The 22,542-nt window shown below is 42.5% G+C and overlaps 1 protein-coding gene and 1 long non-coding RNA gene across 8 annotated transcripts in view; one reads left to right on the forward strand and one right to left on the reverse strand.

The window, feature by feature from the left end:
• The window catches only part of TSPAN5 (tetraspanin 5), a 179,680-nt gene that overhangs the window by 56,976 nt on the left and 100,162 nt on the right, over positions 1-22,542 (reverse strand). Inside the window, exons 1-3 of one of the 7 annotated variants that reach the window (XM_081596374.1) lie at positions 12,193-12,216; positions 7,217-7,338; positions 6,633-6,712 (exon numbers count right to left, since the gene is read on the reverse strand). The exons of 3 other annotated variants lie outside the window; for them this stretch is intronic. Coding sequence is in view for 2 of the 4 variants with exons in the window: in XM_081596363.1 (XP_081452489.1) it covers positions 7,217-7,237 (21 nt within the window). In the remaining 2 variants the exon portion in view is untranslated. Of the gene's footprint in view, positions 1-6,632; positions 6,713-7,216; positions 7,339-10,427; positions 10,590-12,192; positions 12,267-22,542 lie in introns of those variants that run through there. 3 more of the 7 variants (XM_081596363.1, XM_081596354.1, XM_081596383.1) reach the window with 3 other exon arrangements.
• Positions 10,784-21,208, forward strand: LOC145547261 (uncharacterized). Its single transcript, XR_014083680.1, has 4 exons — positions 10,784-10,842; positions 12,167-12,902; positions 14,802-15,352; positions 20,920-21,208. It is a non-coding gene; the product is annotated as an uncharacterized LOC145547261 (long non-coding RNA).

The raw sequence follows: 22,542 nt of genomic DNA on the forward strand, positions 1-22,542 counted from the left end.
TGCAAGGTGCACAAGCCAGGCTGGTCCTGCCCACCTTCCCGCAGGGGATGGGAGTATGGTGCTGACCGCTGCCAGTTCAGAGTGACCACAGTGCAAACTGCTTCTCATTGATCTTATTCCATCTTTGCAATTACCCCAGGAGAAAATGTACTTTATCTACATTTAACAGGTGAGGAGACAGTTGAATTAAGTGACTCACCCAAGGTCACCACCGTCAGATTGACAGTGGTGAAGCCAGGATGTGAAACCAGGAAGCCTTCCTTACTCCAGACCCCAAGCTCTAAACCGCAAATGTTTCTTGACCACTGCAATCGCCACGTGGCCCCCATTCACACACTGAGAATACACACAGAGGCAGGTGCAGCCCTTGCCTCCAAGCACTATCTATAATGTGGTTGAGCACGTGATCCAGAGATTGCTAACATCTGTAACTGTCCACTAGATATCTTCATTTGGTGGTTCCACATTCAACCAAGACAGGTGTGCCCTCAAAGACCAGAGACTTTCCCTGCAAACTGGTAAGGTCTATTTTAGGATTTGAAATGATTACTTCTGATGAGTAAGAAACTGCCAGATGTGGGAGCAAGTGTAAAAATCATATGCCCGTTATAAATAGAAACAAGAGCTAACATTTATTTGAATCCCTGAAATGGCCCTGGTACAGGTGAGTACTTTCTCTGTATGATCCCACTGACATTTCACAACAACCTTCTGAGGTGAACACCATTACCACCTTCACTGTGCCAAGTGTAGAACCTGAAGACATAAGTAACCTGGCCTGGAGCAGGGAGCCAGGCATCCCCCTCCAGAGGCTGAACCCCATCTACATTAGCGCTAGAGAAGAACTTCTGCAACCAGCTTCCCCTGTAACCTGCCTGTCCTGTTTGGTCAAGAGAGATCATTCTGTCAGAAGATCATAGATTTATGATCCTTCAGAACCTTCTGGCTTTGAGTCCAAACACTAGTAGGACCCTAAGGAGTGGTGCAACTAAAGATGAAGAGTCTGAGAATGTTCAAGCAAAGGGGTCCACCCTGCCACGGAAGCACAAAGCTCAGCTTTGGTCAGAAAACTAGAGCATGGTTGGCTCCTCCAGTCATTCGCACTGACTGCCTGGTGGGAAAAGGATCGCTGCAGACTGCCACCAGCCTCAGGCCCCGTGCTCGGGTTCACCCAACCATACCCTCACTCTTTAGGCAGATGTGGCCGTGTGCTGCCAGAGGCTGACGAGGACACTGAGACCGGGACAGAAGACAGGTCCGAGGCAGACAGGTCTCATAAGCACACCCCATGACACAGCCTCAGATGTCCGGGGATGGAAGTCCCTTTGACTCTTAAGACACAGCGACAACAGCTTCCTCATGTTGGTCACCAGTGTGTGCCAGGAACTACAGACCATATAGTAAGAATTCTCACCGCCCTGTGAAGTAGACGGTGCTAGCCTCCACCCACCACACAGCCGAGGAGACTGAAGCTCAGAAGGCAGACAGCTTTAGGAAGCAGCTTAAGGCCAGGGCCCCCCAAAGCTCACAGCTGTTCCCACTTTCCCAGCTGCCTGCTCCTCTCTACCCGTACCCCACTACAGGAGTGGGAGCAAGGAGACTGGGTGGAGGCTGGACCTAGGGAGAAAGCAAGGGGAGTTAATCTGAGGAAGAGACACTGAGAACCAACAAACAGTCTAGTCCTTTCATTTACAGTAAACTAAAGACGTTCTCGGAGAAGGCAATGGCACCCCACTCCAGTACTCTTGCCTAGAAAATCCCATGGATGGAGGAGCCTGGTAGGCTACAGTCCATGGGGTCGCTACGAGTCGGACACGACTGAGCAACTTCACTTTCACTTTTCCCTTTCATGCACTGGAGAAGGAAATGGCAACCCACTCCAGTATTCTTGCCTGGAGAATCCTAGGGACGGCGGAGCCTGGTGAGCTGCCGTCTATGGGGTCGCACAGAGTCGGACACGACTGAAGCGGCTTAGCAAAGATGTTCTTGGGCTTCCCAGGTGGCGCTAGTGGTAAAGAACCCGCCTGCCAATGAAGGAGATATGATATGCGCCTTCCATCCCTGGGTCAGGAAAATCCCCTGGAGAAGGAAATGGCACCCCACTCCAGTATTCTTGCCTTGAGAATTCCACAGACAGAGGAGCCTGCTGGGCTACACAGTCCAGAGGGCTGCAGAGTCAGACACGACTGAAGCGGCTTAGCACAGCACAGAGAGGTTATCAGATTCACACAGGATTACACGTTTATATTTTCAACCAGGATGACTAAACCCTCACTACGTACCAGCAATGACCCTAGTGCTTCCCAACACATGACCTAATTCAATCCTCGCTGTGACTCCATTGGGCAGGTGCCCCATTTTACAGATAAGGATACTAAGGTGCAAATGAGGTTAGGTAACTGATTTTAGATCTTTCTGCTGCCAAACCTTGTGTTCCCCACAAAGTCCTCATTGCCCACCCAGGGTTGGCCAATGAACAAGCCAACATTTGGGTCTGCAACACAGCCTCTTCATGCCAGGAGTCTGTGAGGACCCTGCACACGACAAGCCTAGCCGTGGCTCCCATCTGCGGCCACGTCCCTCGGCACCCTGTCACTGGGCCCTGGCTCCATCTTCCCTGTGGCTCTGTTATTACGGGCAGCACTGCTCCCCAGGCAGAGGTGTTAGGGTCTACCTTCTCGCATGGTCCAGGCAGAGCTGGCTGGGTTCCAGCTGACTGCAGGACAAGATGGGGTGTGTGGCTGCCTGCAAGGGGCTCAGCTCAACACCTGACAGAGAATCTTCTAAAGCATAAGCAGCAACAGGAGCAAACATACCCATGGGAAGTCTCAGGGTCCTCAGACTCTCTGATGGGGACCACATCTGGATCCATCATGGGATGCACAGAGCTCCAGGCCTGAAACGGAGGATGTGTAAAGGGCTCGAGACAACTGCTGGTCATGAAGTTGCTCCATTTTCAAAACAATGCCTCGGGGCACTTCACCTCCCAGGGTCCAGCCAAAGAGCAGCAGTGGCTACTCTGTGGCTGTCCTGCCTGCTGTCCACCCAGGGCCACCAACAGGTCTGGCCTGGGAGGAAGAAAGCCAGGAGTCGCTTCTGGCTGAGGCATGCAGGGTGGGGAGGTCACACCCGTTTGCTGTTTTAGCTCCTAGTCTGCCAAAGCGTCCTCAACTGAGCGGGGAGGGAGCCACGGACCACTGTGCTGACCAGAGGCCGGGTCTGGGCTTCTCCCTACCCCCCAACCTCTAGGATTCACAGCTGTATGACTAGTGTAACACGCAACCCAAAGCAGCAGACAAGCAGTCCTAGACACTAGGTTCAAGCCACCCTGGGAAAACTAACGCAGTTTCCCTGCTGTTACTTTGTCCACACACACTACCATTCAGTGAAGTATTAGCTTTTCTTGAACACATAACCTAGGAATCCCTTCAAAATTCATATCTTGCTACACTTGTATCAGTTTATTTTCAAATTTTTATCAACATGTCCTGTGACTGCCTATGCAGGTATTTATTCAAATTTATTCCATTGTGCTATTTGTTTTGTGCCAATTTTTACTTGCAAATTTCCTTTGACTATAAGAGAATTCATTTAAATGTATTCGATATTACCGTTTGCTTTTGTAATACCATGATTCACCAAAATACTATACAGGTATGTGCTTTTCTTTTTAACACTCTGCATGCGTGGTTTTAAAATGTCACACATCTATAAGTATGTACTACCTACCGTGTACCCGTGAGTTTCCTGTATTATCTTTGTGACTTAATAGCTGAAGGAAGGGGTTATAGAACATTATTGTTCATCCAGATGTTACAATTTCCTATTAAGTCTCAGTACACTGTTTTTCATAAACAAAATTCCCGCCAAAACGCTTTTAAGTCACCTTCTATACATTTATGACTGAAGTGCCTACATATTTTTCTTCAAATAATTATTTGTAAAAATTGGAGTATCTCTTACAAATCTCTGCTTCTTATACTGCATCCAAAATAGGAGAGTGAAGGGGTCCAGGGGTCAAGACTCTCTCCACGTTGCAGCCTGGACAGAATCCTCAAGTCCTTACCCCATCTCCGCGGCAGCAGGACCCCAGTTTTCCAAGCCACGAACGACCTCAGGATCAAGGCTTATCCAGATCCTTCATGCCACTCCCATCACTCCCCTCTCCCCAGACTACACACAGCTCAATAATGCAGACTCAGAATAAAATCAGCAAATGTCTCAAGGATGGCAGTGCCCTAAACAGCTCATTGGTGCATTCATCCCTCTACACTGTGTTCCCTTCGGATGTTCTTTTCCCCAATGATCTTCTCTATTTTGTAATACTCTTAGGGGAATAGAAAGAACAGTGAGTAAAAACATACGTAATTTATTCTAACAAAATTTTAATCGACAAACAGTGGTAGGCAGCCTCCAGTGATCCCCACCACCTGGTATTCACAGCCTCGGCTAGTCCGTCCTACGACATCATATCTGGGTTGGTTATGTGACTGACCGAATTCAACACAGGTGATGGAATGCCGTTTCTAAGACAAGCTTATAAAAGATTCTGGCTTCTACCTTGGTCACTCCCCAGTGCAAGCTGTCTTTCTCTCAGATCACCTTGGTGCAGAGAGAAGCCAACACCGTGAGCAGCCCGAGGCAGAGGAGTGGCAAGAACGGAAGCCTCCTGCCAGCACGCACGTGACTGAGTCTGAAAACAGCCGCACCAGCCCCAGTCAAACCTCCAGATGACTGCAGCTTCAACTTGCAGCATGACTGCAACTCCACAAGAGAACTAAGCCACTGAGCCAGCTAAGCCACTCCCAGAATCCTGACTCTCCAATAATATGAAATAATAAGAGTTAGTCACTCTAAGCTGCTAAGCTTTGGGTAATTTGTTATATAGCAAAAGATAACCAGTATGCATAGGTTTTCATATTCTTCCTTGAGCTTTCTGCAGTTCTCCAAGTTTCCATGCTCAACATGAACTATTTTTGTAAACATAAATCTAAAGTAATGTTTTAAAAAGTTTCATCCTGAAAAGATTATATGTGAGCATGACTTCCCAGCCAAAGATGGAGTCGGCTGTCTAAGGTGGCGAGTTCCCTTTGTCATATATCTCTTATTCCTGGACTGAAAACTACCCAGCACAGGCCTGCTGGAGATGCTACACAACAGATATGAGCATGAGCAGTGGTGATCTGAAAGAGATTCCCTCCACCTCAAGATTCGACTAGCACCCAAACACTCCTAACTGGTCTTCTTTCCCCCCACATGTAGACTCAAAAATATCCAAGGTGCAATTTCACTCACAAAATATCATCAAATCCATAATGAGGGGTCACCTCACACCCATCAGAATGGCTATCATCAAAAAGACAACAAATAACAAGTACTGACAAGGATGTGGAGAAAAGGGAATGCTCAGCACTGTTGGTGGGAATGTACTTTGGCGCAGGCACTAGGAGAATTGTATGGAGCTTCCTCAAAAACTAAAGATAGAACTACCATATGTCCCAGCAATTCCACTTTGGGGCATTTTTTTCTGAAGAAAACAAAAACATTAATTCAAAAAGATATATATATATACACACACACACACACCCCTATGTTCACTGCAGCATTATTTTCAACAGCCAAGATAAGGAAGCAACCATCAATAGATGTAGTTAAAGAATATGTAGCGAGTGTGTGCGTGTTTGTGTATATATATATATAAAATTTAGTATTACACAGCTATAATAAAGAATGAAATCTTTCCATCTGTGACAACATAGATGGATCTCAAGGGTATTATGCTAAGTTAAATAAAGCAGACAAATACCATATGATTTCATTTATATGTGAAATCTAAAAACAAAACAAATGAACAAACATTACCTAAACAGAGTCATAGAAACAGAGAAAAAACAGGTGGTTGTTAGAGGGGTTGGGGTGGGGGAGGTGAATAGAATTGGTGAGGGAGATGAAGAAGAACAAATTTCAAGTTACAGAGTAAATGAGTCACGGGGATGAAGGTACAGCAAGGGGAATAAGTCATCAGTATTGCAAGGGCTTTGTGATGACAGATGATAACGAGACTTATGGTGGTGATCATCTTGAAATATACAGATATCAAACCACTGTGATATGCCCCAAGAACTAACAGCGTGAAAAGTTGATTATACTTCAATTTTTAAAGGTTCAATAACAGAGAAAAAGCCTTAAAACCATTTTACAATGCATGTGTGTATCAACTCATCATACTGTACACCTTAAGTGTATACAATTGTTCTTTATACAAGAATTAATTGTATATAAATTACATATAAATTGTTCTTTATATCCCAATTTAAAATATATATATATAAAGATTATTACCCAAAATACTATGACCAATTGCTTTCATTGTTACTGAGGACTTCAGAAGGATATGCACACTGATCTTAGCCAAAAGGCCAAGAAGTGATGCAGAAGGATATACATTGAAATTAAAGAGACATTTAGGAGTAGCTTTTATAAGAACTTCTTGACAAGAGAACCTGTTGTCACACAACTGCCCTGCCCCATGAGGGGCATCACAAAGACCCTGGGCCTCAGCTTTATCAAGAGGCGGTCCACACCCAGCTTCCACTCCCTTCTGTCTGTGTGATTCTGGATAATGAATTTACCTCTTCAAGGCTCAGCCTTCTCAAGTGGCGAGAGAATCATCTGCCTTGGAGATGCCCAGCTGGCCTCATTCCTTCCTTTTCTAGACAGGATGGATAAAACCACATCACTAGACCTTTTCCAGCCCTAAGAATCTCTGGTAGAAGCTCTACACTAGCTTGAGACAGATGTGGATTCGATTTGAAAACTAAGGTGTTCCTATCTACCAACCTTCCCCTCCTCCTTTGGCAAGCTCTGACTCATTTCCTGAATGTTTCTCTCAGGAAGGCATGCATCCCTTTCTCCTGGAAGAAAATGTGGAGCAAGCCAGGAAGCTTAATCTCACAAAGGACCTGCCATTAACTAGTTGGATCCTTGTAAAGCAAATCATCTCACCCTTTTGTGCCTTGGTTACCCTGCAGGATCTGTAGGCAATGGGATAAGTGATTATGTAGGTCATTTCTACCTCTAAAAGCCTAGACTCTAACTTTAGGACACTGTGGAGAATGTTTTGGAAGGCTTTATGTCTTATGACGGGGGTTTTGTTTAAGGGACAAATATCTCTACACAGCTGCACTCTTACTCGCTCTCCCTGCTCTTAATTTACCTCCATGTAAAACGTTCTCATTCCTTTTCCAAAATGAAATGACTAAGGCAGGTTGAATGCTGGCAGTTAGAAAACTACTCTTAGGCAAATCTCGCAGCCTCTCTGTGCATCATTCTCCCCATCTGGAAAGAAGAAACAACAGTGCCTTACCCAATGGGGTACTGGGAAGATTAAATGAGTCAATCCACATGAAGAGCTCAGAACACACGGCGACTCCCACACGAGTGTCAGTCACCGGTGGTCAAAGCGCCAACACACCTGCTCACATTTGCTCCCACCGATAGAGCTGTGTGCTCATGCCAGGTGAACTGTGCTTCCTTTCTGTGCCAATTGTATTTGCTTTGCATTTATACTCTCCAAGCACCATGTAAAAGCGGTTAACTATGAATGTCAAAAAGGAGTCATTTCTCTAAAAACAAAATTAAATACCTTGTAAAGGCTCAGTGAAGGCAAATCATGAAAAATTCTGCTGGTGAATTAGATGTGCAAGAGAGAATTCTTAACGACTGGAAAAAGTCTAAAAGAATCCTGAACGTAGATTACCTCTGCAAGGATTGCTAAACCCTAGGTCTGCCTTAAAGAAATATAAATGGAAGATGTAGGCAATAGATTATGGCTGAGTTTCTATAATAGACACTACAATCAGAAGATCCTTCTTCTAGGAAAAGTCCTTGAGCCAACATCAGAAAATTTTTGGTACTCTAAATTTTATACCAAGTGACAGAGCACTGGGAAAAAATTATCAGGGTCTCCATGTGTAAACGACTAGCTAGGAAAAATCAAAATGCTAATCAACATGCTGCTTATAAATTTTCTCATTTAAAACAAAATGTGTCAAGTATGTGTCAGTTTTCATGCATTCTCATCCTTTTAATCAACTCTCCAGGTTAACTAGTGACCGGTTCTTCTGAGTTTGACAACAGGGCTGCAACTGTGTGCGTGAATGTGCTTTCACACAAGTGGACATGCTAGGAGTTACAAAGCTCCCAGTAGATAACACATCCAGGTCACATCTGTTTCTTGTCTGATATTTAATATACTTTTGTTTTACGTACATTTATGTATAAACTTACACATAAAAACTCTGTGACTTTAAAAAGAGTTTTTAAATATTTTTAGGGTACTTCCTAATTTTGCCCCAAAAGTAACACTTTGGGAATAAGTAAATTCATATATTTGTGTATATCTGTATGCCACAACATTTGGCTTATCTATCCTACACAGTTATAAAATATTAGAGCACAATATTGGGTTTAAAAATAAAGGGATGCAAATAATTTCAAAAGAATTTGAATATACATCCCTCCAAAGAAGATGTACAAATGGCCAACAAGAGCATGGAAAGATGTTCCACATCACTAATCACTGGGGAAATGTAGATCAAAGCTACATGAGATACCATCTCACACCCAAAAGGGTGGCTATTATCAAAAAAAAAAACAAAAACAGAAAATGACAAGTGCTGACAAGGATGTGAAGCAATCTGAACCCTTTTGCACTGCTGGTGGGAATGCAAAATGGTACAGCTGCTGCAGAAGGCAGGATGGAGGTTCCTCAAAAAATTAATGAGTTACCATATAACCCAACAATTCCATTTCTGGATATATACCCCAAAGGACTGAAAGCAGGGTCTCAAAGATATATTTGTACGGTAATATTGATTGCAACATTATTCACAATAGCTAAAACATAGAAGCAACCCAAGTGTCTATCAATGGATCAATGGATAAGCAAAAGGTAGTATACACATACAATGAGCACTATGCAGCCTTAAAAAGGAAGGAAATTCTCTAATATGCTACATCATGGATGAACCTTGAAGACATTATGCTAAGTGAAGCAAGCCAGTCACAAAAAGATAAATACTGCATGACTCCAATTATATAAGGTACTTTAAAAAGTCAAAATGATCGAGACACAAAGTACAATGGTGGCTGTCAGGGGCTAGAGGGAGGGGAGAATGGAAAGTTATTGTTTAACAGACACACAGTTTTAGTTTTACAAGATGCAAAGCTTGAAGGGAATGGATGGTGGTGATGGCTCTATAACAGTCTAAATGTATCACTGAACTGGGCACTTAAATGGTTAAGATGGTAAACTTTACGTGTATTTTAATACAATAAAAAATAAGCAAGTGTCCATGGAGAAGGCAATGGCACCCCACTCCAGTACTCTTGCCTGGAAAATCCCATGGACAGAAGAGCCTGGTAGGCTGCAGTCCGTGGGGTCGCGAAGAGTCGGACACGACTGAGCGACTTCACTTTCACTTTTCACTTTCATGCACTGGAGGAGGAAATGGCAACCCACTCCAGTGTTCTTGCCTGGAGAATCCCAGGGACAGCGGAGCCTGGTGGGCTTCCGTCTATGGGGTTGCACAGAGTCGGACACGACTGAAGCGACGCAGCAGCAGCAGCAGCATCTTATTTCTAATTTAATTAGTGGGCTAAACGTATCTTGCCCATGGCAGATGAAAGGCTCTGGGCTGTGACCTCAACTTCACTGGCTCCAGACCCACAATTCTGTTACACAACCTGGCAGACACACTTCACCATCTGGAGCCCCAATGTCCACCGTGCCCAATGTCTCTGGTCCCATCTGTGTCTGTGTGCATTAATGTGTGTGTGTGTGTGTGTTGTGCGCGTGCGTGCATGCGTGTGTGTGTGTGTGTGCGCGCATTCATGCATGCAGGTACAGACACTAAGTCAGGGGTTGTCCAACAACTCAGAGGCCCAACCTCACGGAGTCTGGCAAACAATGATCCTCACTCACAGCCAGGGCTGAGAAGGGTACTGCAAACACAATCTGACCCTCAGACTGGCCAGATCACAAAATGAAAGGGGGCGACCACTGAGGAAATGGGGTGTCACATATCTGTATTTGATTGTTTACCATGAGAGCAACAAGTGCTAAAAGCTTGCAAAAGCATATGAGAGAGGGAGGCATAAAATAAGACAGAAGGACATGATAACTTTTAAGTGGCCACAAAAATGATGGGATGGCTGGCAAAGACTTTCTTTTTTTTTTGCAGTAATCAAAAAAGAAGGCATGGCTCATCTTCCTACATAGCTGTACTGTAATGAATGGAAATAAAATGTAGTTTGGAATGAGAAGTAAGTGATAACACTACTCTCAGCTGGATTAGTCAAAGACAATATCTTCTGCAAAAAGTCCTACATTCCAGAAAGGAATGGTAGAGGTGCAGAGTGCACACCTGTTGTGATTTCCCCACACAGCAGCCCTGCCCTGTTATTCCTGTGTGGTTTGAGTGGGGCAGGCAGGTACCACTGCCCACCTTGACCCAGTGACTGAGGTGTCAGAAGTCAGAGGGGTGACCAGAGTCCATCCTGTAATAGAGCAAGGCGAGTTTAGCATGCAGCCACTGCTGTGCATCATTACTTTGCACTGTTACTAGGCAATGAGTCCTGCTCAACCATTGGTCGGCATCACAATGGGCCCCACCCACAAGCTACCAACTGTCTATGAGTGACCATTAGTGGTCCTGCTCTGCCATTGGGCAGTGCCACAGTGGGCCCCACCCATAAGCAACTAACTATCAATGAGAGGACCATTAGTGAGGCAATTCAGCCATTGGTTGGTGGGGTGGTGGTCATCAGGGGAGGAGTGAGGTAAGAGGTGAATCCTGGCATTCTGCCAAGGCTCTCCAGCTCACCCGGCCTTAGGCCAGTGGGTGAACAGGGTGCCCAGGGAACAGGATGGGGGACTGGGTCCCATAGGGCCCCAAAGCCCTTGCCAGGGTCACCCACTGATTGGGCCTGGACCTTGAGGCGGCAGTGAACGTCTCCCCCATCCCTGTTTCTGCAACTTAGCAGTAGCAGCCATCTGCCTAGGTCGCAGTCTGAGGGACCTGGTCCCGATGTTTGGAAGACCTGAGGAGTGGAGTCCTGGGTGCCTGGCTCCCTGAGTGATAACAACTGGGGCAGGGTCTAGGGATCTGAGGGAGCTGCCAACTGAGATCTATCTCCCCTTAGTCCAGATTAGGACCTTGTAGGGTAAAGCTGTCTCTTGGTGTCTTGCCCTGCTTTGTCAGGACAGACAGTAACATACATTTGGTAGAGAGTTACAGGAGCATCGTTACTTGATCATGACTCGATTTTAAGAACAAACGATCTGACACCAAGAAGTCTGCAACAACTCACCATGCCCCTCCCTCACCTTTCCTGTAAAAGGGCTTTGCTGAAAGCTTTCTGGGAGTTTGGGGTTCTGAAGGCATGAGCCACTCATCTTGCATGGCCCTGTAATAAACCTTTCTCTGTTCCAAACTCTGATGTTTTAGTATCGTTTGGCCTCACTGTGCTTCGGGCTCATGGACTTGTGTTTGCAGTAACAATCCAAGTCAAGGCCCATCAAGTAGCACTAAGTCAAAAACACGAGACTTTCTCTTTTTGCTACTAAGATATATAAAACCAGAGCAGCTGGTGGCTGTTTCTGCCACTGCTTGGGGCAGGCGTGCCTGTAAATGAAGCCAACGGGGAAAGGCAGAGCAAGAGATGGTGAGAAAGACATCGCTGACATTGTCACAGCAGCTGGATATGGCCAACATTGAAAGCAATACACCTAGACTTTTCCATTATGTGAATCGATAATTTCCTGTTTTCACTGAAGCCAGTATGATTGGGGTTTCTGTTACTTGTAATTGAAAGCAGCCCTGACTCATTCAAGGTGTAAATGGTTGCAATATATTGTTTCCACTTAACTTCATGGCTTATAACCCACACTTTGGAACATAGGGTTTATCCCTACACCTAAGCCACATACTCTAAATGGGCTCAATATAAATTATTCCAAAGGGCAGAAGGAAAATGCAAGCCAACTAAGGGTCCATGTAAATACTGAGCTATAATACTGACAACATTCACAGCAAACATTTGTTAAACATCACTACGTGCTTATGCTAAATTTTTTCTTATTATCTCTCTTTTAAATATACAGAAACCAACTCAGGTTAAGAAACTTACCCAACAACAAAGACAAATGGTAATGTCATAAAGCCAAGAATGAACGGAACACTCTAACTGGAACATTCTCACTTAACTGCTATACCTACTGCCTCTAAGAGATCACAAGTGCTACTGCCAATACACAACTTGGTTCTGCTGTGCCACATAGAGACTCAACTGCTCGGCGGTGCCCTGAGCCCCCATCACCCCAGTGATATAAGCCAATACACCGTAGCACCTCCCTGGGAAAGGGAGCTTTCCAAGTACAGGTAGCAAACTATTATTAGCAAGTCATGAAACTGAATCAATGAGAGGAGATCAACAGTACTTCCCTCCATGGCACAGAAAATATAGTATTAGAACACAGTGTATAAGAGTAAATATTGCTTTCTGAAACCTTTTTCGATATATCTACACATACATTTATCAACTCTGAATATTTATTGGAAGGACTGCTGCCAAAGCTCCAATACTTTGGCCACCTGATGCGAAGAGCCAACTCACTGGAAAAGACCCTGATGCTGGGAAACATTGAGGGCAAGAGAAGAAGGAGCCAGCAGAGGATGAGATGGTTAGATAGCATCACTGACTCCATGGACATGAAACTGAGCAAACTCTAGGAGACAGTGGAGTACAGGGGAGCTTGGCATGCTACAGTCCATGAAGTAACAAAGAGTCGGACACGACTTAGTGACGGAACAACGATAATAATATGCACATTTATACAGGTATATACTGGGTCATGATGTAAAATATACATTATATTACACTATAGGTCATCGCCAAAAGAGTTTTAAGCCATTAATTAGCAAAAGGCTCTGTGCATGCTTGCTGTCAAGTCACTGACACCAGGACTCACAGGGTCAGGGTGGGGACAGAGGGAGACATGAAAACCAAATGGCCTCAAGAGTTGAGGAAAACAAACCAACCCACACGGCACTACATTGTCACAGGGAATTCCTTCACACAAATCCACTGGACTGTCTGGGAGAACTTTTTTCCTTCATGAAATATGAGAGACTGAATCCTTTCACCAGACCCTCAATATCTGATGTTTACGTAGTCATTCAAAACTGACAAGACTGATGTCAGCGATGTGAACACAGAATGCCCCGTGCGTGAACGAGGAAGGTTCGCACCTGGCTCCAGGTAGCCCCACAGACACAAGGCTGAAGCTTAGACTCACTGGGCCAACTTGAGTTTGGAGGGAAAAACCAAATGCACAAGCGTAACAGCAGCCCTGACTGGGTTAAATGAAACTTCAGGCTCAACCTTCCTCCCTCTTTCTCACAAAGAAATGCCGAGGGGATTCATCTCTGATGTTAACTGCCACCCAGGCCTCCCTCCTCACCCCGGCAAAGGATGCTTCTCACGCTTTTATTAATCTGTTGTCATAAACAGCTTGTGAGAGCGTGTGTGCTAAGTGCCTTCAGTTGTGTCTGACTCTCTGTGACCCCATGGACTACACCCACCAGGCTCCTCTGCACATGGGATTCTCCAGGCGAGAATACTGGAGTGGGTTTCAATGCCCTCCTCCAGGGGATCTTCCCAATCCAGGGATGGAACCTGGGTCTCCCACATTGCAGGTGGATTCTTTACCATCTGAGCCATCAGGGAAGCCCTATGAGAGCAAAGTAATGCATTTTATCACTTTCCCTTTACTTCCTAACGAGGAGAGGTGGCCTGTACCTGCTCCAGAGCCCTGAGCCAAAATCAGCTGGCAGCACGTTCCCTGTCATTAACCATGGCACTGCAGCACTGAGGAAGCCCATTTTATTACAGGTTCATCCATAGTATATTTCACTTGAACCTTGTACAGACTGAACTTATTAACACAAGTGAACAGTCTATCCTAAAGCCTGAAGTCCTTTAGTGTCTCCAAAGTTGCATTATTCCTTTAACTTCTCCCCTACACAAGAAGCTGCTTAACCTCGGTAAAGTCAGCAACTATCAGTCAGTATAAGATATTTTCATTCCCGGGTCCTGAACTTTCTGTGGGTTAGGGATCCCCCTTTAAGGATCGACTGAAAGCTATGGATGCTCTCTCAAGGAAGTTGCACACAGGTACAGATGTGCACACACATAAAAATTTGGTAGGATTTTTAGAGGGTTCACAGATACCCAAAAGGCCCTCCATACCCTCTCAGAAATCATATGAACCTCAGGTTACTATGCTCAGTCCAAATCTGTTGCTTTTTACAATATTAAATATATTTGTAGGGAAAATTCTTCCACATCCTTGTGGCAAAAAATAATAATCTCCCCACTTAGGGAGTTAAGTGATTTCTCTCAAACACATACCAAAAACCAAAACTAAACAATGATTTCAACATTTCCTACTTAACTCTATTATACTTCAGAGACTGATAATCAGTGAAGGATTTGGGGTCAGTTATTCAGGACCATGCTTAGTGCTGAAAGGAAATTTTAAAACAGTAGAAGTTTGTTTTTCATCTTAACAAAACCAATGCAATGAAGGAATGGTGGAAAAAGAAGTCCACATACAGTTATATGCTAAGTCACACGGCATCCAGCGAAAGGTTTGATAGGAACTAGACTTTATTGATCATCAGATCAGACAGCCAGGGACTTTTCTTCCTGCTTAGAGTCTGTTTCTTCTCTTCTAGTTACATCATCCTGCTCTTCGTTGAGGCAACACACGGGGTGAGATAGGAGGGACATGATCCAACAGTGGTAATCACAGCATTCCACCTATCTTACCACAATGATTGGTTTGAAAATAGCAAGTGATCAAAGCTAGTTCGGGGAGACTCAATACTGGGACTTCTACTCAAGCATTTGGCAAGAGAAACTCTCATTTGCTTGGGTTTTTAAACTAGCAGGAAAGATGCCAGGAGCTGCTGGTGGCCATCTTGAAACCATATGGGGATAGCCTGATGGAGAATGGAATCAACCCAAGAAAAAATGGAGCCAAGCAATGGCTGGATCCCTTATGATGTGGTCTGTTCATTGGATGCAGCTGTGGCTGAAGCACTTTTCAAGCGTATGAGCTAATAAACTCAAATCTCATGAAGTACCCTGGAGAAGGGAATGGCAACCCACTCCAGTATTCTTGCCTGGAGAATCCCATGGACAGCGGAGCCTGGAGGGCTACAGTCCATGGGGTCACAAAGAGTCAAACATGACTGAGCAACCAACACTTTCACGGATCACCACAGTAAGTTCAGCTTCTAGACTTCTCCACCCCTTTCCTATAACTGGTTTACCTCTCAAGAACTACCCAGAATGTATTAAGTTTGTCATGTAAGATGGAAGATTTAAAACAATGAATGACTCATTTATTGTTACTTTACTTGATGCCACTACAAGGATAAGTCAACAGCACAATGGTCTTTATTTATACAAGCATGTATTTTCAATATTTAATTTAGTATGCATTTATATTTAAAACTTTTTTGTGAGTTAACACTTTTAAATGTTTCAGTAAGCAAAACATATTGCTAGATAACACTACTAGTATAAAATTATCTGATTTGTTGTCCAAAGTAATGAGTAAATGAAGTAAAGCTGAAACAATATAATAGTATTTTAAGGCCAACCAAAATCTCCAAGAGGAAAAAAAAAAAGTCCAAGGCTAAAACACTCAAATTTATCTGGAAATGAAAACAATGCATTAAGTAGTAGATAGTTTGAAAATTGTTCTCTCTAGGTGGCGGTATTACAGAAAAGGAGAATGAAAAGAATCTTGTCTCTCCCAAATTGGCCATCTAAATCATATTGTCTTGATACGGGGGAAAAAATTGAGCTTTTAAAAATAAAAGACAAGATAATGATACAGAGTGAAAATAATAATATGCTTCTGCTTCAAAATGTCATAAGAATGGGTTCACTTCATTAAAAAAATTATTTATATGATTTTACTGAAAGAACCTTTAATGGTGAAATAGACATTCATGCATTTTTAGGGATGTCTTCAGAAAGTTTCTTGGAATCACCAGATCAGGGGGTCAAAATAACTAACCACCAGTTTGGACAAGACCACACGAAACCAAATTTCACACATCAGCCAGTTTTTCTCCAAAAGTCTCCCAAAGAAAATGTCAAAAGCATTTTCAGTGATGTGGTAAATGCTAACAGGGTCTTGCAATCAACAAGTTTTTCTCAAAGTGTAACTTCAATTCCATTTTATACTTGATCCCTTCAAAAGTAAAATTTTCTTCGCATTATAAAAAGAAACATCTCATCCCATATCCCCAAAAGGATGTAAAATATCTGGTTATGTAACCGCCTTTTAACTTTTTAGCTGTGTTTTTAAAAATTTGAAACTCATCTTGATTTGAAACATGAGCCTATTGATTTCAAAAACCCTGCTATGATTTAGGGTAGTGTCTCATACTTTGTGTTTGCAGCATGAACCATTACAGAAAAAGCTTATTAAAAGTTCTCATCTCACATTACAAATCCATAATCTAACATACTAGTTATATTCATTTAGTGACTGAACGGATGTTCCATAAGTGCCATTGTAAACAATAACCATTAAAATTCACTGTGGAATCATCACTTTAAAATCTTCATCTTGAACACATGACTATTTGAAATTACTGCATTATCTTTATTTCTAACTTAAATTCAGTTAGATGCCCCTGCAGGCGTTTTATGTAAGATTATAAATATAATGAAGCAACAATCCCAAAAAATTCCATTATCACAGAAAATATAAACTCTGTTAACATAGATAAATTCCCAGTGAAAACAAACATTTCAGCTTGGACCCAAAGGGCAGATTCACAAATACTTTGAGAAAGAATCCTGATAGAATAATGCTCGCTTTCTAAAGAAAAGACTTTCGGAAAACATATATGTATCCTAGTTATCAAATAATTCCATGTCTATGTTCATGGTGAAGGCTGGTGGGGGTGGGGTGGAAATGTGGCACTATAATGGGTTTCCCTGGTGGCTCAGATAGTAAAGAATCCGCCTGCAATGCAGGAGACCCAGGTTCAATCCCTGGGTCAGGAAGATACCCTGGAGATAGGAATGGCAACCCACTCTAGTATTCCTGCCTCGAGAATCCCATGGACAGAGGAGCCTGGCAGGCTACAGTCCATGGGGTCACAAAGAGTCGGACATGACTGAGCAACTAACACTTTCACTTTCATGATAAAATCCCACAGAAAAATACCCTGGGTGCTGCTAAAAGCATTTAGGCATTGGGTTGTTATAAAAGAAACAGCCTGAGAAAACTACAAGTTTAAATCAAACCAAAACCCTGACACCTGATTGGACCATACACCCAAGCAACAACAGGGGTGAACTATAGTCCCAAACGATGCTTCCCAATGGCCCCAGTGGAAATGGTTGGTTTTTCAACCTGCATGCTGGTTACAGTTATATTCAATTTGTGAAAACTTATCACTACAATCCCTTTTCTGTAGACACATCATACTTCATGATCCGTGAGGATCTCCATGTCCTCCTTCCTACCACCTCTCCAACTTCACTTCTCACCATTCACTCCAGTAAGACACGTCTGTTTTTAACTCCTTGAGCACACCACAGAATTTCCCATTTCAATCCTTGTGCTAATTAAATCGCTTCCTTTTCCTTTACAGAGATATTTTATGACCCAGGGGCTCATTTCAAATGACACCTCCTCAGAGAAGTCTTTTTTGGCCCACCCTTGCTAGTCTTGACTCTATTAGCTGTTTTCTTCCCCCTTCACCTCACCACATCCTGAAATTATCTCTTTTGATTGTATTTGTAGTTGTTTTCCCAGCTGTTTCCCCCACTAGAGATGCACCTTCACAAGAATGGAGCCCATACACGTCATTTCCTCTTGTGTTTCCCCCACAAAACACCTTGCACATAGGTGTGCAAAAACAAGTTGGCTGAATGAATAAATGGGACCGCACATGAAAATTTTTCCAGTCATTATGCTAAAACGTAGATGTAAAAATAAGTAGATAAAAATTAAGAATTAGCTTGAAATTAAATAGAATACAAACTAGGTTTAAAGACTGCTTTCACAAATCTTGCTTTACTCACCACCATAATCAGTATCAACACAATGCTGATGATAAAACAATAAGCTAACAGCTTCTCAGTAGTCTAACCCACCCTTTTTAAATTAAAAAAGATCTACCACACTGTTAGGATGTTACTAGGGGAAAGAAGCAACTCTATAAATTCATTTTTTCCTTCCTGTAAAAAGATTGGAAGAACACTTCAGGCACTTGCATGCACACATACATGCACGTGCACACACACACACACACACAGACACACACCCAGTGGAGAATGGTTCTCCAGCACTGAACTGGTATTTCCACCTACAACTCAACCCACTGGGGACTTCATAATCCTTACACACAACCTTGGCCTGAGATACAAACATTTTATGCCAAAACTGTGGGTGGGAAAGCCAATTCTTTTCTTCCTGCAGAAGGATATACAGACAATTATTACACAACTTTAGGATGACCCATGCTTTCCTGTCTCAGGAAGCTCCCAGAGGTTCCCTAATTGCCTCTTATTCACCAGGGCAGTGGGTCTCCAACTTCTCCAGTGATGGAGCACCTGACAGCCATGCTGCCCATTGAGGAAAAACATGAACTATTGAAATACTCTGCTGCTCCTTAGGAACCAGGAGCAATTTTTCTGGCAGAAGAGGCAGAATATGAATGCCATGTAAAACCACAGCCTAAACTCATGTGTTCAACAAAATTAATAGACAGCTATTGAACTCATTGGCTGTCTGAGTTTTTCTGTTCATGTTCTTTCACAACTTATTCATGTCTACTAATATTTAACAGGTATGTGGAAGCTGACGCCAAATGCTTAAGCTGACAAGATAAAAACTTTAAACTGAAAAACTATTTCTATTAACCCATTTTTTTCTTCTATGAATAGGAATAGGGCATTAGTCTTTTTTAGAAATAAAATTGCTGGGTTGTAAGAGCATCTGTGACTCACTACCTTAGGAGAAATCTTCTCTTAAAGTCCAAATATCATCATTGTTTCATTCTTTGCTAAAGAAAATATTCCTCTTTACATATACATGTATATGTGTATGTATGTGTGTATATATAGGCTTCCCAGGTGGTGCTAGTAGTAAAGAACCCACCTGCCAATGCAGGAGATGCAGGAGACGCGGGTTTAATCCCTGGGTCAGGAAGATATATTCATATTAAATATTTTAAAATCTTTTCTTTTTCATCTTTAATAGTTACATAAAGATAATGAAATATATATATAAAATATATATATACATATATATATATACACTTCTATGTTAGAAAGAAATTTCCAATTCTCACCAAGTTCATAACATACTTATCAAAAAGTGAAACGGCTATTCTAAAATAAATTTGTTAAAAATTACACCAATATTTTGAAAGAACTAAGAAGCAAAATGATCCCCACAATGACATCATATTAAAATGTGCATAAATGTCAAATATGAAGTAATCTGAAAGCTGATTACACAGAAAAATCTCTAATTATATTCTCTTACTGGGGATAACTAAAGTCAAAGCAATTAATAGACATGAAAGGATGTCTTTGATGGAAACGCCCTTAAAACACATAAAGATGTTAAAACAGTAAGTTTTGTCATAGTAGCTTTTTTCTAAACAGAGTCCACACTTGACAGTAACATATGCACAAACATGTCTGTGGTCTCTAAACATGACACCAACGCAACTGAAGCAGAAGAAAATGCACAAACAGGATTAAATCGTGACACAGAAAAGAAGAGAGGGCAGCATCTGGAACTTCTGGCATGCTACTAAGAACAAACACTGGCAGTGACACAAATTCCCTCATCAAGGCTGGGTGGCTTCAATTTGGGAAGCCTATCTTTCCCTCTTAGCTAGAATAAAGTGTTTATCAAAACAAGTTTGTAGGTACCTATGATGAATTCAACAGTAACTATCCTACTACCCAAGTAGTTTTCAAAGTCACACACTTAGAAATATATTTAAGAACCCCAAATAATATTGTGATAATATATGCATATTTAAGAATTCCAAATAACATATGTAGACTCCAAAGTAAAGTATGGCACACACTCTCCCCACAATGGCACAACCCTATTCCTTAAGTAAGGGTTTTATATAGTGACTTCTTTCCAATAAGAATAGAGGGGAATGCAGGAGGTGAAGGGTAACTTTACAGTGGAGAGACATGACAGACCTTCCACCAGCCAAGTGCCAAGGCCAACATCAACAGTGGTAAGTCACGCTGATAACAGTAGGTACCCTTGATATGACAATAGCACTTTACTGCTGTGATCTTGCCTTAAAAACTGTAACCCTAGTGGATTCGTAAGAAAAACATCAGATAAATCCTACAAAATACCTAAAGAGCTTTGAGAAGCTCCTCAAGACCGTCAAGGTCCTCAAAATCAAAGTCTATGAGACTGTCACAGACAAGAGGAGCCAATGAAATCATGATGATTAAATGTAATGTGGTGTCCTGGATGAGATCTTGGCAAAAAAAAAAAAAAAAAAGGACATAAGGTAAAAACTAAGGAAATCTGAATAAAATGTGAACTTTCATTAATAACAATGTATTGACATCAGTTTGTTAACTGTAACCAGTGTTCGACAGTCGCACTTAAGATGTTAATAATGAGAAGCTGGGTGTGGAATAAAGGGAACTAACTCTTTATAAAATACTACCTCTGCATTTTTTTTTTGTAAATCTAAAACTCTTCTAAAAAAATAAGGTTTGTTTTTAAAACTGATTGAGCTTGATGTTTCACTTTCCTTATACCCACAGACGAGACTGAAATATGCTGATGAAAGCTCTGCCGACCTTTTAAAAGTTGTTTCCATCGTTGTTCAGAAGCCCGCTGTTCCAGGTTGAATGAGAACAAAAGAGATTCTAACAAAATCATCCCAAGAAGCAAGACAAACATGAGCTCCTTGGACTTTCCTGAGGGTCCAGTGGTTAAGACTCCACATTCTCAATGCAGGGGGCACAGGTTCAATCCCTGGCTGGGGAACTAAGATCCCATATGCCACACAAAACGGCCTTAAAAAAAACAAGACGAACTTGTTATTATGTACTTCCCTCTCAGGAAGCAGTGGTCTCTCTTATATTGTTAAATTTAACAGGCATCTCCCAACTTCCTGTACAAAGTAGATGCAGGGCTGCCAGCTCCACAGAGCTATTATAGAGAAGAATCCAATGTGGGTGTGTGTTGCAGAAGTTCTGTGCCAAAATCTCTTGGCAAGATTAGTAACGTCAAGGTAAAATAGGCTCCTTTGTGGGTGAACATCTTAGAGTCTCTAATCCAACGTGCAGTGAAAAGGATGATATTTTTTGCATCATCTTCCAACCTTCTTCAACCAGAAAACTTTGAAGGGATGAAGGTGGGGAGGAGGCATCCCCTGAGAGTAGGTGTCATGGTCTAATTTTGGGAAACATAGCTCTGAAGGCAGTGTTACCAGAGCTCTTAATACAGTTCCTATAAAAGCCTCCTCTGGCAAGCTCTGCCTCCCACTATGGCACCCAGGACTTGCAGGATTCTTAGCTTCCTGACACTGTGCATCTACCCACCCCACAGAGTTAACAACTAGGTATTATTTTTATTTATTTAAGCAGATGGACTTCTGTCTTGTGTTTAGTCTGGTCCAACTCTTTGCAGCCCCATGGACTGCAGCCTGCTAGGCTTCTTTGCCCATAGGATTTTCTAAGCAAGAATAATGGAGCCATTTCCTACTCCAGATGATCTTCCCGGCCCAGGGATCAAACCTGGGTCTCCTGCATTGGTAGGCTAATTCTTTACCACTAGCACCACTTGGGAAGCCCAGATTTCTATCTAACTTTTTCACTTCTCTATCTAAGTTTATAGTTAAAAGGCCAGGGTGGGAGGCTTTAACATGTGATTTTATCTGGGAGAAAGAAAAGCTTACAAAGAGTGTATTTTCTCATTGCTATGCACCCCACAGATATGATTACTGACTTTAATTTGGAAGGAAGAGTTATAGGACTTTGGGAATATTTCTTCATAAATTGTGAATCAGTCACTGCAGATAAGAACAGGAACTTTTTCAGCCAAGAATCAGGACCTAGGGTTCCTTCTGAACTGATCCTCTGAGGACTCAACAGCCAAAGAGCTGTGACCATCAGTACATGGTGAAAAACCTAACATTTTTTTTACTCAAATTTATTCATTCTTCTTTATTTAATTTCTTCACTAAACAGATTTTTTTTTATTTTAATTGGAGGCTAATTACAATATTGTGGTGGTTTTTGCCATACATTCACTTGAGTCAGCCACGGGTGTACATGTGTTCCCCAACCTGAACTCCCCTCCCACCTCCCTCCCCATCCCATCCCTCAGGGTCATCTCAGTGCACCAGCCCAGAGCACCCTGTCTCATGCATTGAACCTGGA

The sequence above is a fragment of the Giraffa tippelskirchi genome, chromosome 1 (genome assembly GCF_054371585.1).
Source record: "Giraffa tippelskirchi isolate mGirTip1 chromosome 1, T2T-mGirTip1v1.2.pri, whole genome shotgun sequence".
NCBI lineage: Eukaryota > Metazoa > Chordata > Mammalia > Artiodactyla > Giraffidae > Giraffa > Giraffa tippelskirchi.